We start from the raw sequence: 13,379 nt of genomic DNA, 5'->3' as shown, positions 1-13,379 counted from the left end.
ACCATTTTAGAATAAAATACACTGATTATCTACTTTGATTGTGGATACCATGATACTTACATAAATAAATCAACATATTTTTATGTTAATATTAACAAGAAGTAAAGAAAAAATGAGAAAGTGATTCCAGTGTTTATCATGAAATAAATAGCTAGGGAGATCAGCATTATACTTCCCTCTCTTTCATGACCTCAACATCTGTATTTCATAGTAACCATGACAGGTAGGTCACAGTTTCATTTTTGTAAGTCCAGAAAGGCTTTCAGCCTCCGGAAGTCTTGGCTGCATGAAGCTCCATCCCCCAGAGTATCACCTGGTTCCTGCCAGCCACGTGAGACCATTGGGTGTTACTGTGACGAAATGCCCTCTTCACACAGGGTTTGGCAAGGGTGATGTCTTAAACCAACTGTGCAAAAATAAAACAAAGTAAAAATGGCTCTTAAAAGAGTATCTATCTCTTCTGTGATCTAAGATGGATCCCTGAACTCATAAGTAAAAATAATGTAATAGATACTGGCTGTGAGCTCTGGTTTAATATACACTTTAAATACATCAGTATTGAAGGGTCACTTCAATTTGTAAGGAGGGAGAGAAACATGAGGAGAAAAGAAAAACAAAACAAAACAAAACACACCACCATAAGCCTCATTGTGAAAAACAATATACAAGCAATTCTCATGTGGGGTAAGTCCCTAATCAATTATTTCTTAGCTGGTTAAACTTTAAAATAAGAGTCATAAAATCAAATCAAATAAAATAGTACTGGAACGACAGTCTCCTTATGGGGTTATGCATTCCTGGGGATAGTGGTTTCTTGGATTCTTGTGCCCTCCTGTACAAAAGTGCCTATTAGAAATCAGGTTAGATTTCTTTTTAATATGAATTTTGAAGAGAAAGTAGGTTTTTACAATTGACTTAATATGTTCTGCAAACAGTCTTTAGCCTCAAGATTTACCTGAATGTACTTCAGAGCTATGAAAATAGAGAGAAGTTAATACATAGAAACTAATAAATGTTAGTGCTTCAAAATAATAAACGCAAACCAAAAGAGAGATCCTTCCCCATTTCTCACCTCCTAGCACAACACTAAACTTACACATCAAGGAAAAGAACAAGAGATATCAAAAATAAAACAACCAATAAGGAGTTGAATGCTCAGCTGTGGAATTTTATATTGTCAGAGTAGAAGGAGGTCAAGGATACGAGACTTTACAGAATAGGGGAAGGTCTATAGATCTGCAGCTGCTTGTTCAAAGGGTCCGAAGAACCTTTTAGGAAACGCTGCAGGGTTGCCAGGATCCTGAGGTTCACCACACACGCCAATTGCAGAACCTTCCCAGTGTGCTTATTTAACAATCCATGTACACATAAAGCACATGAAAGAAGAGGAACTAGTACAGAGTGTGAGAAATACGGTTTGTTTATCCATTCTACAAACACAGAGGATATTAATTGGTTAGAAAATCTTTGAGAAGCAAAGACTTGGAGTGATGCAAGCACCGTGTGGTAAAATGATGCATCAGTATGAACATATTTAGAGCACGGGAAATCATATCAGAATTACACTGCAGGGCATTGTTTTCATACTAATGGGAATAGGAGTTAAAGATGAATTAAAAGACATCAAATGTCACAGCAGGAAACAGTCAAAACACTTCTGAGTACAATATTAGACTCTGTCTTCATTTCCAAGAAACTATGTAATAATTTTCTATGCCCTGGTTTATCATCTGATTCTTGGATATGTTTATTTCTATCTTACATCTGGTCTGGTCTATCTTTTAGTCGAGATGAATGGCTGCTAATTATCAGGTTTAGGATTTTCACTTCTCAGTGTGAAGAAGGCAGTGAAACTGCCACCAAGTTTTCTCTTCTTTTAGCCTGCGAAGCTAAATGCATAATTTCTTCTCTACAGTAAAGACTTGGAACAATAGCTGATTTCAATGGAGTTGTAGGTGCTCAGCTCCTGTAATAATCAGACTTACTTGTACTTGACATTTCTAATACATATTAAAGTGAATCATGAGTTCTTGCACTGGGTAGATTACTGGAATTCCTCTGGCGCAATGTTAGCATGTCATGTCATACAGTACGTTTTACTGAAAAAAGGTCTTTAGTGAGCGTCTCAGTATTTATTAGTCCTGCCTTTTATGACTAACTTCCAAGAGGTGGAAATCAGCCTCACCTCAGCCTAGGTGTAACATAATAACAGGATTTTGTAGCCAGCATGCTCATGCTGTAACCTTGAGAAAATGACAACCAAATCTATTTAATGTTTATGAGTATGACTATGTATATGCAGTTTTGCATAATAGTGGTAAAGGTAATGATTAAGAAGTTTAACACTGTTGTGTAAACAGAATAGGTACCCAATGACCTACAAGTCTTTGTGCTTCCATTGTGACAGTGACAGGTGCCTAACCAGTAAATATAAGCTCAGCCACCCTAGCTTTTCCAGAATCATGTTTTTAGAATTCATTTGTGTCTACTTTTATGCTGTTTTCCTCCATTTCTCTAGCATTTTCTTCTGCTTCTTAATTCTGCCCAGTCAGGCATATGTCTACTGGGCAATAGGCAAGAACAACTTCCCCCACTTTTTCAGTGGCTGGAAACTCTTACTGTAGCAGGCTTTCTTGGTTTTGCTGGTTGAGCATCTCTGGATTTGTGTGTGGATGAAACGCTATTGCTTTATTTTTTATCAGCTATGCATTTGGCACTTCCAGAATAAAAAAATTGCAGTGAAAGGCATTTCTACACATATACGTGTAATCAAGCCACTTGCAAGTATTAAGATTTATGCTAAGACGTGTCTGTTTTCATTTGAAAGCACATCACACCTGAAAGCTCCTTCCTAGGCTCAGATGTGCGTCTGCTTATTAACTCCATAAACAGAACTAGAATGTAACTTTGTGTTAGGTTTGAAGCCAAACCTAGTAGTTAGCAAGAATCTCAAAGAGAGTACCCAGAATAAAATGACGAAATTTGTCAGGAATTGCATTATTATCACTGAGTTTAGCAGAAGGCACGCAAACACGTGTCAGCTTAATGATTCCAGTCTTGTCTAGTTCTACAGGAACTCCATCTCTGAACCATGAAGCAACATAGCATGATTACAAAAAGTACTGTAAAATTGTATCAAATATTTTTCAGCTGGGTATGTCCTGTGAGCATCACACTGTTGCTATGCTGCTACAAAAGCAGCCATGTCTGGGGATCATAGTGCATCTCATTACTCTGGCCAAAGATCTGGTCTTACGTGTTTTATTTGTGTCACGCCACAGCAAGATGAAATGGTGTCATCATTTGCACAATCCTAAACCTGCAATACTTCTCCTGGGATGACTTTTCTTAACTGAAGAGAAGATGCACTTAGTAAGTGACATAGAACTTGGAGAAAAAGAGAAAGAAAGTTATTAAATCTATGAGTGTCATTCCTCCTCCTCCCCTAGAGAGGATGGCTTTTCCATCAAAATACTTCAATTCTTTTGTAGAAGTCTGAAATATCTGTATGTTTTCAAAGCAACAACCAAAATTCAAATGAGTTTTTGTAGTTAGCCAAATCCCATTATACTGCAGGGTAGAAAAATAGATCTTGATGTGTCAGATCAGATCCTTTTAACAGTATTGTGAATTTTTCCTAGATAACCTTGAAGCGAAAAATAAGATTAAACGGGATGACAAAGAATAGTGGCAAAACAAGCAATGCAGAGTTGTAGGGTGGTCATACATCTAGTGAGGTCCACGTTTTAGTCACAATGATTTGACACTAGCTCACTCCAGTATCAGTATTGTCTTCATCAAACCATGCTTTCCATTTAATAAATGTTACTCACTCTTTCTGTTCCAGTTTTGTGTATCCAAAGCATAAGTTATTATACACCAGCCCTGCACTGGGCTTTCTGAGACACCACACTATTTACCTGCCTGTATTGTATGAAAATGTAAGTGATAGACATGCATGGTGATTGCTAATCTGACTGGTTTAAATGGTGAATCCTAGAATGGCCAAGGTTGGAAGGGACCTCTGGAGATCATCTAGTTCAACTGCCCTTTTCAAGAAGGGGTCCTCTAGAGCACCTTGCACAGGATCATGTCCAGATAGCTTTTGAATATCTCCAGGGAAGGAGACTCCACAACCTCTCTGGGCAACCTGTTCAGTGCTCAGTCACCCGCACAGGAAAGAAGTTTTTCTTCAGGTTCAGATGGAACTGCCTGTGGTTCAGTTGGTGGCTGTTGCCTCTTGTCCTGTTGCTGGGCACCAGTGAGGACAGTCTGACCCCATCCTCTTGACACCCTCCCTTTAGATACTTGTATACATTGCTCAGATCCCCTTTGAGTCTTCTAAATATTTCTTCTCAGTTTAAAACAAAATGAAATACCTATGCTTACTAAGGTTCCATGATTTTTTTTCTTAAAATTGTAGGCTTTCCCAGTGGGAGATCTAGCACTTGCAGATCACAATCCACAGAGCTTGTCTTACACAATTTGCTCTTTACTTGTAATAATCCACCACATGGCTCATAAGAACATGGACTAAATGGTCTCTGTACTTGTTTGTGAGACTACTGGGACAAAACGTTCCCAGTTTTTGTGGGTATAATACTGTGCCCACAAATAAGATTTAATCAGTATGTTGCTAGTTATGGTTCATTGTGTGTCAGGTGTTTTTAATTTACCTCTACGGGTTTGGGGCTTCAAACGCAAGGCAAAGAAATGCATGTTGTAAGGGTAATTTAGAATGGGACAGTAGTTTAACATAATGAAAAAATATAGCCGGCAGTTTCATAAGGTACTGTGGAAAGATTTATATAAAACTTTAGAAAACAGTAACTTCCAACGGCAAAAGAACTTCTTAGCCCGTAGTAACAAATTTACTTTCCATGCCGCAAATGAAATTAGTAAGATCAGATTCTGCTGATGTAATCCCTTTGCCAGGGGCTGCCAGTAGCGATCGTGGCTGGGTCATTATAGCTAAGTGTTTCCTCTGAAGCTAACGAACAAAGCGGCTTGAGCCTCACCCCGGAAAACTCTTGCGGAGAGCTCTGCTTGTTAGAAGGCCTTCACCTGCCATAAAACGAAGCGCATCCAGCCAGAGGAGCCCAGCACCGGGCCGGAACCCCCCCCAGAAAAAACGTCGTAACAGTTAATCAAACATACGGTTACAGAGCCGGGAAGCACGTCCCCTCTGCCCGCGCCGGCGATGTGATACCCTGTGCTTCCGTCTCCTCCCTGGCTGGCGCGAACCCCCCCGCGGCGGTGAGCGGCCTCCCGTCAGGGACGGCGGCAGCCGCCTCGCGCCGGCAACGGGCCCAACGGCCGCCGCCGCCCCGCCCGCAGGAGCCGCCAGGCGGCGCCCGCGCGCCGGCGGCCGCCGCGTGCCGGGCGGGCTGCGTGAGGCGGGCCGGGCGCGGCGGGGCGCCGCCACCCCTCCCGCTGGCGGCGGCTCGGCTGCGGGGACGACGCCGCTGCGCGGGCTCGCGGCGGGCGATGTTTCGCCTGTGGAAGGCCGCGCTCTCCGAGACCCTCCTGGGTAGGTGGCGGCGCGGGGCTGCGGGAGGGCGGCCGGCCGTGCCGGCCCCGGCGGGGAGGGGGTTAACGGCACCTGCCGCGGCGGCCGCCGGCTCTCTTTCCTTCCCGCCTGCTTCGCGTGCCCCGAAATCCGAGTGGCGGTTACGCGGGAGGCTTGCTTCGTCTTGCCCTTGCCGCGGCTCGGCGGCGCGGAAGGTGGCGGCGGCGGCTGGGCGCTTGCCTCGGGGGGCGCCGCGGGGCCGGGCGGAGGCGGCGCCCAGCGCCTCTGCCACCGCGCTCACCGGGTGATCCCGCTGCTCCAGGGTGCTTTAAAATGAAGCCTGCCCTTGGGAATGAGTGCATAATGGTTCGCCGGTTGGTGACCTGCTTGGTTTTTGCTCCATTACACTGCCCATTTTTTTTTTTTTTGGTTCTTTTCCTTCTGTATGCTTCTGTATGCCTTTTGACCGTTTGGCGAGTCAGGGATTTATTACATGCTTTCAGGTAAATGTTTGCACTCGCGTTTGTAGAACCGGTCCTTAAACTGCTGCGTTGTGTTGAACAAGGTGCAACGTTGAGGGTGGTCGCCAGGCCTCTCGCCCTTGGGACTGCGAGCCTTGGGCTCAGCTGCTTGGCGCTCTTGCAGAGCGCGTAGGGGGAATCGCAGCCCAGAGCGCGCACTAACAAGGTATTTTCGGGGGAGAGCAGAGCACGTCGTGCTTCCAGCCACGCAGACACCCCTTGCAGACCGAACAGATAAAGCCTTGGAGCAGGAACGACCAACTTACTAGAACAATTCACCTAGCCACGGATCTGCCTCTGAGGAGCCCCGAGGTTGTGGTTGGATTACGGATTTAGCTGGCGTTGTCCCCTCTGAACACGATCCAAGACTGAGCATGCCTGCCTTGAAGATCAACGTTGGGACTACTTTCTGAGTGGGAGAAGAGCTGACTTATTCTCAGCTTTATACTTTCAATGAAAAATACACTTACTAATTTGCAACAGGGAATATTTCTTTCCCAGAAAGTTACTATTGTTAGCTGAATTACTTTCAAATACAGTTAATATTCTACATTTTGAAGTCTAAAGTTTTTTTTTTTTTTTAAGGTAATCTCCAGGAAACCATGCTGTAGAAAATATATATTTTTTCTTTACTTTTTTAGGCTACATTTCTTGGTCTCTTTACCATGCGCTGCCACCGATGATCTATTACTTCCCCCTTCAGACACTGGCACTCACTGGTTTAGAAGTTTTTGCCATTGCATTCCTTTCTCCAATATTCTTGGTAATTGGTCCTTTTTGGAAGCTGGCTAACAACAAGTATGTCCTAGCCGTTCTGAGACTGACTATGGTTGGTAAGTCAGCATTCACTGCAGTGTGCTATAGATTCCATCTTGGTATCTGTGCATAAGAGTAAATGTTACAAGTTGCCTTAAAAATCAAATGATTCTGCTAAGATATAGGAATAATAGCTCTTTCCTCCCTCGCAAATTCATGCTTGTCTTAAGCTTTGGATACAAGCAGAGGAATATTCCTTGAATCCATTGTGTTGGTTTTTAGAATAGTACTGCATAATCAAAGGCAAATCTCACATCATTTTTTTAAGTTAATACAAGCCATGCCCAACAGGAAAAAAGAATTTTCAGTATTACGTACAAATCAGTAGAGCAGGTGTTTGTTTGTATAGCAGTTCTCTGTTTCTGACAATGGCTAGGGACGAGATGTTACAGAGTAACCTGGAGCTGCTAAAAATAACCTTTTCCTTAAGACAGATTATTTTTATAATAGTTTTACTATAGGCTCACCATGAACACAAGATGACTCTCTTTCTTCCTGTAAAACTGACAGAAGATTGATCTTGAATTTAAGATAAAAATTTCTTCCTACCCATCTCATGTGCTCCTCCCTAAATCAAAACTCCAGTACTTGGTCACTCCTTTTCCTTCCACAAATGCCTGCTTAAATGCTCTCTAGCCCCAGCTGCATTTCATCTGGGCTTCCCTCTTGGGTGTTCAGCTGACTGGTACAGGTCTTAGTTCTTGCTGACTTTCTGCAGGTTTGATTGGAAGTTTGGCAGCTACAGCCTAGCTCAAAAGTGAGTTACTGCTAATAAGTTTGCAGCACCTGGATGAACTCAGAAGATCAAAGGGTCTCTATCCTGCATGAGGGAAAATGCTGCTGATCAGTGGTGACTTGCCTCCTTCTGAATCAACGATTCCTGCCTCCTTCTTTATCAATATAAGATGATAGTTGGAGAATCAGATTCCATATATTTCTCCTTTTTTATCAGTAAACGACAGAATAGGATTGTCTTATTTACTTTCTCTACATGGCTCATTATTTTTTTAGAATTCTTGTTATCTCTGAAAAGATACCAGAACTGAACACAGCTTACTGGTATCATCACTTTAGATGATATGTAATTTTACCATGTTCTCTTCTTTTTCTACTCTTTGTATCTTATCCATCCTAATATATGTATTTTCTCTTTGTAGTAAGCTTTTCAGTGAGCAGCTTTCCGTTTGAGTTTTCTGCAGCAGGGCCCAGGGCATTGGTTTCTACAGTATCTGTTAATTTAGAGACTAATAATGAGTTTGAGCATTTCAAATTGCACCCTGCATTCTTCCATGGCAAATTTTATGTTGCTGTGATTTACGTAATAGCATTTAAGATATTTATTTATAGTCCTTCAGATCATTTTGCTGGGTTTACTAGTATGCTTTGCCTAAAGAGGCAGGGAAATTGCTTAGATCTATATAATTCTTGTTCTGCTAAATAAAGAGCAGTAACAGGCCTGTAGTGCTGCATAAAGCTTGTTTGTTTATGCCTGTTTTCTTACAAGCATCACAAACTCCTGAAGAGATTAAGTACAAAAAACAAACAAACAAAAACCTAGCACCTTCAGTAGGAATCTCTGGAAAGGGTGTGTTAGCTGCATAGCTGAAGAGACTGGAGAAACTTAAGCTGTCGCCGTCCTCAGCCAGTGCTCACCTGAGGCTTGCTGTATGCAGATATGATGTCCTCTTTGTTCCTACCTAGGGCATCTCTGACGTCCAGAGCAATCATGTCTCCCTGCCCTATTCCATCTCCTGGACGTTCCCAATATCGTCCGCCCCTAGGGCAGCCTACACTTTTTCTCTCTTCCCCTTACTGTTACTCTGCGGTGAACATCAATATTTGGGGAAGATGTAAAAGCATCTTCCTTGCCCTCTGTCTCCAGCAAAGAATTTAACAGCCAGTGGTAACTGTCAGTCTTTACTTGCTTCCCTACAACTGATCCTCAAACTACTTAAGTTGTCCAGGTGATCTTGCACATGCAATGCTGGACTTTAGGTCTTTCCATATTTATCTTTTTACTTGTTTCTTATCATTCTGGCCTGTCATTTAAATTCATCCTGTCCTGTCTTACTGTGCTTCTTGTCTTCCTTTTCTTCAACCATTTCTACTTTCTCTTCTTCATATGTGGACACTTCTTGCTTCCTCCTCTTTTTGATCTTTCGGAAGATCCCTTTGCAGAAAGGCCATGGCCTTCCTCTGGGGCTTGTTGAACAATGTCAGGCAAAACAATCTACCTCACACATACCCCACCCCGTTCCACTGGAAATGTTCAGTCTTTAATTTCACAACCAAAAAAACTGGAAATTCTTCATGCTTAGCTAAAAACAGAATACTTAAGGGTTGGGGATTCTTGTTTTGGATAGAAAAGGCTCATCCCTTATCTATCATTTTCTTTCACTTTCTTTTTCTTTTATTTTTCTTTTCTGCATTTTGAGGATGCTTTATTTTCTCTGAGGCTTTTGTTTCAATTTCTGCATCTTTCCATGCTGCTTGACTCTGAGTGCCCTTTAAAAGAAAAAAAAAAAAAAATCTCCTATTATTGTGTCTGTTTGTATGTATGTCTCCAGACAACAGACAGAGAATATTTGCATGTTTGGATAGATATATTTACATTCTGGGTGTAGTCAGCAGCCAAAGGTGTGTCTGCAATATAAGGAGACAAACCCACGCTAGCTTTAATTTGGCTAGCGCAAGTGATGAAAGGTTTGATGAGGCAGAGTTGGGCATTTCAGCACAATTTAGCAACTGAAATCTGTGTGCATTGTACAACCTGCGCCAAAATCCGTGCAAGTACATCTTCACTACAGTTAGTGACCTAAACCACTATTAATTTCTTTGTGCCATCTTTGCTGTAGGCAGAATGAGCAAATAGACAGTTGGAGGATTCCCAGCATGTATTACCAGAGATTGTGAGTCAGCAGCTCCATTTCTATCCTTCCTTGCTTAAAAACTCTTCAAGTTTGACTCACGTTCACTTAGCAAATGTCTCGCGACGAAAGATGTTGCGTCTCCTGCTGCTTCACTCCTGGGTCAGAAGTTACCACTCCAACTGTAAAGTTATGAGAACACATGTGACCCATAAGCACTTAACTGGAAACTTGGCAGCTGAGTTTAAACTGCTAGTAAAGGTGGGTTCACTGTGCCCTGGAAGATGGCAGAGCTGCACATGCACAGTCTCTTCCAGCGGCTGAGGGAGTTAGTCTTTGGTAGCGAGATGAAACAGGCTGCTATTGGCTGCTCTCAGAGACTGGATACTGGGCCAGAGAAAGCCGCCTCACCCAGTAAGGCCAATTGCCTATTAATCTTTGTGCAATATATGCTGACTGTTTCTTCCCAGAAAGGATAAACCTCAAGTTTTATGGCTGTTATGTAAGTCCACTATTCAGAGGTTTGGTATGCTTAGATATTTTATCCATATATCTATTTATGGAATCAATTATCGTGAGGATCTAAATTAAGGCAATAACTGCAGTCTTTGATAATCTCTTTATGTTAATTTTTTTTCCTGAAAATAATAACTGCTATAATGTGTTTAACATAAACCCATTTTCAATCCATGCCTACTTGTCTTTGGTTTGTTTAAAAATGTGTAGTATAATGTGTTTTCAGATGAACATATAGCCACTTGTATTGCAGAAAAGATTGAAAAATCATTTATTACCTGATCTCTGTTGGCCGTTAAAGCAAACTGTGTTTGTTTGCTTGTAGGAAGCTTAGCATCATATCAGGCACCAAGTGCTTCAATTAGACTGTTCATCTTGGCTGCAGGTGTTTCTTCCTCATTGCTGGTTCAAGCAGTAACGTGGTGGTCAGGAAACAGTTTACAAAGGTATCTTTGTTTATATTGATGGGTCTGTAAATAACTTCTCTTTATCTGAACAAGTTTTGGGTTTTTTTTGGTTAATAAGATTTTTTTTTTTCCTTAAACATAGCACTACTTGAAAACTGATTCTTACAGGTTCATCAGGATATGGGGCTTCATTCTAGGCAAGATAATGCTCCTTGTTCTTCGAATCTGGTATGCATCACTAAACCCAGTTTGGAGCTCACAAGCTGCCAATACTGTCGTACTGACACTTGGTTTTATAGCAGCAGCGGAGCAAATTCACGCAGGTAAGTGTATCACAGTAAAGAAGGCTCAACTTAGTTATGAAAACATCCTAATGCATGCCTGTGTATGCATCACTGGTGTTGTTGTTGTTCGTTTGTTTTTTTAAGTACAGTCTGGTTTTAGATGTTCCTGATACATGAGCTCAGCTGCAGACCTTACAAACCATAGCATACTTTCATCTGCCCATCAAATGGCAGAGTCAATGCTGCAATTCATACAAGCTATAATAAGGTAGTGTTGGGACTGCCATCTGATGTCAGTATCAATAATGCAGCAGTTAGACAAACAAAAGAATAACCTAGACCTGTAAAACCAGAATGGGTTTATCCTCTCCCCAGCATGAAACATCTGTGGTATCTCTGTTATTTTCTTAACTCAATCTCCTCTTTCAGTCTCTCTGCCAGTGTGTATCCTTTGTCATAGGAAGGGAGATAGGACAAAGCTGAGGAACAGCTGATGTGGGAAAATAAACAGGAAGAATTGGAGGAGGGGACAAGATGTCTTGTTGAAAATTTGCCTGAATTCTTCAAGTCGCTGCACAGTGACACAGCAGTGAGGGCTGGTGATTGCATTTAAAAGTCGTAAAGGTAGTGTTGCCACGGAATGCATCCATGTTGGGATGGATAATTAAGGCAGCTCATGTTAAATCCTCAGATGCGCCTTCTCAGTATAACCTGAATTAATTGAAATATAAGACCTTATCTGTGTGTAAGTAGGTATAAATTGGCATTATGTATTGTGTGTAGACTTGGGTGTTGCATGACATAAAATAAGCCAGCGCTTTCATTGCAAAGTAGGAAGAGAACGTACTGCAGCTATAGTGTGATTTGGAAATGCAGGCTTCCCTAAATGAATGCTGATGACAAGGCACGATACTATCATCCAAGAGATATGTCTGATACAGAAACTATTTTCAGGAGTGCTTGGGAGCTGTTAAAAGCTTTGTTGTGACTTCTTGTTGTGTCCATACCCTCTGAAATCTGAGTCACAGAAAACATTTAAAACTATAGTGTGTTTCTTCTAGTACCCTAAAAAACCGGGGGTCAGATGTATTAAGCTCTGGATAGTGCATTTTGGCCTGGAAGCTGAGAATGTGCCACTGACATCAGTGGTATGTCACTAAACACATCTGGGAATCTGATCACTTTTATTTATAAGTTGTGTTGTGGATTTAGCTGTCTAATTTTGGATGCCTGGATTTAAAACATTGTCTTCAGTCCTTTTGTTTTCCAGTAATATTTAATACATCAAAAAATGCATTCCAACAATGGTAGCTTTTTTGTCATTAGGAATATAAAATTATATTGTTTGGGTAATAATAAGTATGATCTATTTCTTTGTTTTAGAGTACTATAATGTTAGACAAAATATGGCCTGTGTTTAGTTATCTTTATTAACATTAGTATAAATTTGTGTTGTTATTTTCGTGAGTGTTCTGACAACTAAGAAGTATTTGAAAAACAGAAAGAACAGCATGATCTGTACAGTTAAAGGCATGACTTTCTTCTCAGATAAGAGAGGATCTAAAGTGCATGGAAAAAAGGAGAGAGGGAAGGGAGTTTATTTCTGGTTTCCTCAGAAGTGTCAGGTTTCGTTCTTGTTAGAGTTTAGAGTTTCAGAGAACGGAATCCTCTGGATAAATTCTAAGAACTTTTCTGCTGATTTTCAAAGCCAATGTAGTTATTTCAATTTCAATAGTATGAATAATCATATAGGCAGGTTGCCATTTTTGCACACATTAGGTGAGTAGCTTTTTCTGACAAATCTAGTAATCTGTTATTAGACATTTTTTCCTCTTATCATGAAAGATCAGATAAGTTAGCTTTTGTGTCTCAGCCAGTAATTTATTCTGAAAATGTTGTGATCTTGGCTATATCTTTTTCTTGATAACCCTTCCTAATAGGATTTGATGCTTTGCTCAGCTCTATTCCTATTGTTATTCTAGGTGGAGAGAGGAAGAAACAAGAAGCAAATAAGACTGGTAATACAGTTAGAGGGACTGTTTCCCAGCCGAACTGGCTTTTGTCAGGAATTACTTTTGGCAGCCTTATGTTCCTCACTGTGTGGATATTTGGGGAGGTCTCATTAGTTTCTAGATGGGCAGTGAGTGGACATCCCCATAGAGGCCCAGATCCTAATCCATACGGGTAAGTGTGGTTTGGGTTTTTTTTTAATTTGAATAAAATAGTAGTCAAAGGCCAATGCCACATTTGGTGACATAAATTAAAACTCAACCAGATCAAGACATTCAATTTCACTTATTTTTTTGCAAAGGGAGAGGGCAAATGTGTCATATTACTTAATGCAATACTGGAAGGAGCTCAGTTAACAGATGGGTATAGTATAAGAACCTGTATAGAATAAAGTGGGTACAAGGTACTTCATACATAGAGCATGTGAATAGGGGCCTAGAAGTATTCAC

The 13,379-nt window shown here is 41.2% G+C and overlaps 1 protein-coding gene across 8 annotated transcripts in view; it reads left to right on the top strand.

Moving 5' to 3' along the window:
- The first annotated feature begins 5,384 nt into the window (after positions 1-5,384).
- The window catches only part of CWH43 (cell wall biogenesis 43 C-terminal homolog), a 31,466-nt gene continuing 23,471 nt past the window's right edge, over positions 5,385-13,379 (top strand). For 2 of the 8 annotated variants that reach the window (XM_068942917.1, XM_068942914.1), the window contains exons 1-5: positions 5,396-5,530; positions 6,672-6,863; positions 10,555-10,675; positions 10,805-10,959; positions 12,903-13,104. In XM_068942917.1, the coding sequence (XP_068799018.1) occupies positions 5,488-5,530; positions 6,672-6,863; positions 10,555-10,675; positions 10,805-10,959; positions 12,903-13,104 (713 nt within the window). In that variant the 5' untranslated portion in view covers positions 5,396-5,487. Of the gene's footprint in view, positions 5,531-6,671; positions 6,864-10,554; positions 10,676-10,778; positions 10,960-12,902; positions 13,105-13,379 lie in introns of all 8 variants that reach the window. The other 6 variants (XM_068942919.1, XM_068942913.1, XM_068942916.1 and 3 more) reach the window with 6 other exon arrangements.

Source organism: Struthio camelus, chromosome 4 (genome assembly GCF_040807025.1).
Source record: "Struthio camelus isolate bStrCam1 chromosome 4, bStrCam1.hap1, whole genome shotgun sequence".
NCBI classification, from domain to species: Eukaryota; Metazoa; Chordata; class Aves; order Struthioniformes; family Struthionidae; genus Struthio; species Struthio camelus.
This window is presented reverse-complemented; position numbering and strand designations above follow the sequence as displayed.